The 6,000-nt window shown below is 31.7% G+C and overlaps 1 protein-coding gene across 8 annotated transcripts in view; it reads left to right on the top strand.

The window, feature by feature from the left end:
* The first annotated feature begins 1,717 nt into the window (after positions 1 to 1,717).
* The window catches only part of LOC143047565 (anoctamin-2-like), a 74,853-nt gene continuing 70,570 nt past the window's right edge, over positions 1,718 to 6,000 (top strand). For 6 of the 8 annotated variants that reach the window (XM_076220649.1, XM_076220651.1, XM_076220650.1 and 3 more), the window contains exon 1: positions 4,449 to 4,554. Coding sequence is in view for 2 of the 8 variants with exons in the window: in XM_076220653.1 (XP_076076768.1) it covers positions 4,494 to 4,554 (61 nt within the window). In the remaining 6 variants the exon portion in view is untranslated. Of the gene's footprint in view, positions 1,797 to 4,448; positions 4,555 to 6,000 lie in introns of those variants that run through there. The other 2 variants (XM_076220653.1, XM_076220652.1) reach the window with 1 other exon arrangement.

Here is a 6,000-nt window from a genome sequence, read left to right as displayed (position 1 = left end):
GTTTCGATAAAATCATAATAATTATTTGGTTCACTTTTCATTTTCTTGTGATTTTTTAAGAAAGCCTTTCACTAAGATATATATCAATAGAGACGGAATTTTAAAACTGTTCTTGGAAAGCATTCAGTGACAAAAATCCGTTTATTCGCTATATATTTGACAAAGTGTCACGGTACTTTTCTATCCCAAATTCATGTATTTGGTTTTGATGTTATATTTGTTATTCTCATCGGATTTTGTCTAATGTTTAGTTCGTTTCTGTGTGTGTTACATTTTATTGTTGTGTCGTTGTTCTCCTGTTATATTTAATGCGTTTCCCTCAGTTTTAGTTTGTAACCCGGGCTGTTTTTTTTTTCTATCGATTTACGAGTTTCGAACAGCGGTATACTACTTTTGCCTTTATTTAACAGGCGTTTCCGGAAATTTCATAATAAAATCTGACTCTTTAAATTTTAGTCAAGCAATTTTTTCAGTTTCCGTATGAACAATCAGTATTGTTATATTTGAAATAGAGGTACTTTTGACAAATTTGTCGGTTTCCGTTTTTAAATGTTAAAGTCTCTAAGTTTTATCCCAAGATAAAATGTTCTGTTCATGTATTTAAACAATACACTGTTGACACAGATATATGTCTCGTCTTTTTGTGATTTCGAATATAATAAAAATGTGTGCTATACATTCTATATACACTAACAGTGAGATTGAAAACATCATTGAAGCCGGTCTAAATCATCTCATGTACGTGAGTCGTGTTATACATACAAGGCATACGAACGGCCATGACGAAAGTTGCAGGGCCAAATATTATACATGCACATGAGATATTCAAATAAAAATATAAAGGCATACAGAATATCGTTAACGTATCATGACAGGTCACATTTGAAACTCATCTCAAACTTAACAGGAAAACTGGGCAATTTGGTTTAAAAGTCTTTAGATCATGGTCCAAGAAATCCTCAGCTGAAATTGAAACTCTTATAGCTTGTGTTCTGATTGTTTTATTACAGGAAAAGGATAAATGATTACATACTGAATAACTCAGTCCCAGTTCACTTGAAAATTTTCCGGATATTGGAATACAATCATGAGTTTCGTTTGAAATGCATACTTTGTTACAGTCAATATTTTTCTTTACTTGTTTGTCTCAATTGACAACGAAGCTTAAGCATAGATAATTTTTAACAACTTAGTTAAACTATATATGATGGCTGACCACTTCATCTATATATATATATAATAAATAAATATTTGGAAACCCCTGATCTTCTATTTCTATCATAATAAAAATGGCTATGGATGTGTTTAAAGGTATAAAATCATAAACCAAAAAGGAAATATATGCAGTTTAAACACAAAAAAAAAAAAAAAAAAAAAAAAACAACCAACCAAAACACAAAACATTGCGTACGTCGATAAAAATGTCAATAAGAAATCTCAAGTTTATGAGGCCCAAACTACAGCTGAAAATTTCCAAATCTCCGGCCAGTTCTTGACAACTCTGTCTCACATGTCTGAGTCTGTGAAAAAATTATATCACCTTTACTTTCTTTTATAAATAAAATAAAACGAAACTTACAACAGGGACTTTCTATACTAGTATAGTGTAGAAAGTAACTGCTTATAGGTGATTTGTCTGTCAAAATAATGATAAAGTTGCGCTCCATACATTTTTTCTTTTGTCAATCGGAATACCTCCGTTCGGATATTCTCTATTGTTTTCTTTAAAATTTGGTACTTTAGTCGCCGACGCAAGGCGAAAGGGCTTGGTTATGTTTATATTGTATTAGAATCAGGTAATGTTTTTCTCAATAAATCAGATCAATCCATATATTTTTTTTATCTGCAGATAATGAAACTTTTCAGGTCTTAATGTAACTTCTGTGGCTCTGCAAATTTATACACACTCAACCGGCATGACATTTTTCTGTCAGAAAATCAAAACACACATGTTGCAAACATTTATCATATTTTTGTTTATCACAACAAATGTACAAATATGTCCGTATTTACACCTCCAAAAATAATCTGTTTACACACATTTTAAGGCCTGGCATTCACTAGATATACAAGATTTAAATGCATTGTATGTTTTTTTTTTTAATTTGATTTGATGGGCATTTAATTTTTTTTTTGTTCCTGCAGAAGGTTTAAAGATGTTAAAACAAACATCTGAATTGTATTGGATACTGTCCACTCAGTCAATATATAACACCCTGCTGTGGTGCAACTGGCCTATAGTTGTGTAGATATTTATCCTGCATGCCAATCAAGGACAATCAATACAATACAAAACAGTTGTTACCTGAGAGGGAGCATCTCAAAGTTGTATCCCAACGTAGTCCAAATAATTATGACATCTTGAAAGGCTTTTATATTTTTTTTCTTTCGACGCCTAATTCGACATCATAAGGCCAAACTCATATTTTCAGTTGGACTTTGAGAAGGAATTGACTGCTTTTTTAAAATGTTTATCTGATTAAACATCAAGATGCTTCATATTAGGAGTATAAAATATATTTTTGAACCAAACTCGGTACATTTTGACTGACCTGAATTTCCGGAAAATGTAAAACAAACGTTCCGGAAATTCAGGTCTGTCAAATTTTACAGACATGACAGAGTTTGGTGTAAACTTATTTTATAATCTCCTAAAAATAAACCAGATAAACGTCGACATGTTCCCGCCCCGGATGGAATTGTTATATTATTATTTCTGTAGGGATTAATTGGAAATATTTTGCACAATTACAAAATGTAAACACATAAACATGATAAAAGGTAAGAATTTTTATGTATGCAATTTTTTTTAGCCTTCACTGAAAATTTGATGTCCAAATTGGGTCTCAAAGTTGAGAGCAAAATATGCTCTCAAAGTCCAACCGAAAATGGCGGCTTCAGCATTATGACGTCGAAGTAAGGCGTCAAAGAAAAAAAACATAATAGCCTTTCAAGACGTCATACTTATTTGGACTTATCCCAACCTAGTTTGAATTTACACCTTCTGCAGGACAGGAAAAGAAAAATGCCCATTAACCCTTTCACCGATTGCTGCCCAGACAGAAGCTACTCTGAGACGATGGCTTCCCTGGCTACTTTTACTCAAGTGGGAGACCTTCATAATAAATGTCAATAAAAACTTGTTTATAGTTATTTGTGTATTTATTTCATTCACTAACACCATGTTCACAGTTTTGTTCATGTTTTGATAATTTTTTCTTCATAAAATATTCAAATTTTCAAATTTTCGGCATTATCTAGGTGAAATTCTTAAAATTCTGCTCTAAAACCCCAAATCGTAATTTTTTAACCCAAAACGGCAAAATTTTGAAAAATTTTACGAGGCTGTACAAATTCCTCACACTAAACGATGTCCATTCCAAGTGTTTTGTATATAAAACGACATTTTATGTCAAAAAGGTATACTAGTTTGGCTTCAATTCTTCCATATTCTTTCAAAAAAAATGTTCCCTCATTTCAAATTCTCGTAAATTCCGTAAATTTCGTCTGATTTTGACACGTTTTTCAACAAACAGAAGCGCCATGTTTACACTTTCATCCGGGTATTCATCAAAGAAAGATAACTCATGTTTGCACTGTTTTGAGCGGGAAATATAAAAGAGGTATTCCGATCCCGGTAAAACGGGACTCATCATCAGCTGTCTGAAGCGTGAATCCCGGTAAACCGGGACTCATCGGCGAAAGGGTTAAAATAAAAAAAATAAAAATTTGAAAAATCTCTTGACAATATCTTAGTATAGACAATATATATTAGCACAAACACAGTTTACATTAAATGGTTATGGCATACAAAATTAAGACAATAAACTGACAATAGTTAAATTGATGATAATTATATATATAAGAGAGACAGTGGTATTCACAGCGAAGAAAAAAAAAGACTATAAATATCAACAGTTAACACATTATTAATGTTCATGAACAATTAAAAAAAGAACACAAACAAAAATTAGGTTGCATATTAAAAGAAATACAAGTTATACAGATGTTCTCAATAAAAAACAATCATTAATATACAAATGTACTTTATGGTGAATCTGATTTTTATAATGACTGCAGGTAGACTGCTATTTAAAAGTGCAGTCAAATGCTTCAGTGTTATAGCAGACTGCAATTTAATAAAATTGAAATTAAGATTTTTATTAATTTTTTGTATATAGGTATCCCTCAATGATATATAGCATGGACAGATTGAGAAGAAATGGTATTCATCCTCAATTTCTTGTCTGTTACAGGATAAGCAAATGTGTTTCCTTCTTTCAATGTTGGTATAACGCCCTCTTTTAATTGCTAGGGAATGGGCACTTAGTTTAAATTTACTGAAAACTGATCGGTCAGTTTTGAGTTTACATATATCAATATATGGGGGCCTTTTTCTAATTCTTTTAGTATTATCATACTAATTTACATGTATATTTACATTACAGAGCCCCCAAAAATATCTTCTTTTGAGCATTTGAAGTATATAAACAATGGCAGCAACAGAAAAAGATGACGTAAAACTACATATGTTGGCTGAAGATCAACAGGACAGTATGTATTCTTATAGAACTGTATAACAAATAGAATTCTGTACATTTTAACACATGTAATTTTAACATCTTTATACATTTTGTTATACATGAACTCTAATTTGCAGCTCCTTATATAGAAGACTCCATTATTGAACTTTATATAACCTCGTAGGACATTGTAATTTTAGGAATTTTGACAGAGGGGCACACATGTATTACATTTATATGCAAATTGTTCCCATTTATTTCATGAAAAACAAAAGGAATTATTTAAGTCAGTCTAAAATTTAAAGGATGCGTTTGGACGGCAATCTGTTTTGATAAGCTATCTGATGAACTAAATAGTTGATGTATTTATTCTGAAATGGGAGTTTAGGGTGGATGTACATGAGATAAAAATCTCCTGACCAACAGTTATTTTATTTGTGATCTTGATTTTTAAAGTTGATGAAAGGTCATATGAAAGGTCAGATCAAATATTACAGTAAATTCAAGTCAGCTCTAGCATTCACTGAATATTCATATGTGTGACACATCTGACCTTTGATGGCAATAATGATACAAATAAGTATCACTAATTCATTTTACCAGTATAACTATATCAGTTACATGTATAATGCCACTAGGCCAAAAATAAAATATTGTTTGTTTCCCCTCCCACCACCGACCCGGTAAAATCGCTGCGACTCGAAAAAATTTATTGGCCATTCTTGTCCAAATTTTTTTTTGTTTGCTATGTTGGTTTTTGGTGATATCTTTCCGATGCTGTAGTAAACGTGCGTTGGTTTTTTGTCATACCTTTCTGATGCTGTATTCAACATGCGTTTTAAATCAAGGCAATATTGCATTGAAGCGTCTATATGATTCGGAATCAAGGAAAACAAACATAATACCTTGCCACGCGCAGATGATTTGATATTTGAAAATTAAAAATCTGAAACATCTTTCAACCCACTGAGTGCACCTTGATTGGCTTTGTCTTTTACCTCTGTTTCTGTTTAAAGGATAAAATCTTTGAGTAAAATGGTTGTCTGAATCGTGCTTTGAAATCAATCTACTTTGTCTTCGACTTCGAACAGGCCAAGTTGGGCACAAGTCAGAAAATGTTGGATACGTGAATTCCCTGCTTTCAGGGAACCTCCCTGATTTCTGGTGTAAACAAGACCAGTTTAAATGTGTTTTTATTTTTCAATTTATGGCATGACATTTTCAAAAGGGCACATTTAAAGTTATAACTGCATCAGTTGAATTTGTAAATACTTAAAGTATTCTAGGAACAACATAGCATATACGTGAAGCCTTGTTTTTTCTAGAACTCGAAAAACATACAAATCTTTTGTTTAGGAATAAATTGACCAAGCTGCATGATCCAGGTGTAACTGAACATAACTGAATTATGTTTAAATCTATTGAAAATTTTTATTCATTGAATTTTAATTTCCAAGTCATTAACATATCTTTTTGT

The sequence above is a fragment of the Mytilus galloprovincialis genome, chromosome 10 (genome assembly GCF_965363235.1).
Source record: "Mytilus galloprovincialis chromosome 10, xbMytGall1.hap1.1, whole genome shotgun sequence".
Lineage (NCBI taxonomy): Eukaryota > Metazoa > Mollusca > Bivalvia > Mytilida > Mytilidae > Mytilus > Mytilus galloprovincialis.
This window is presented reverse-complemented; position numbering and strand designations above follow the sequence as displayed.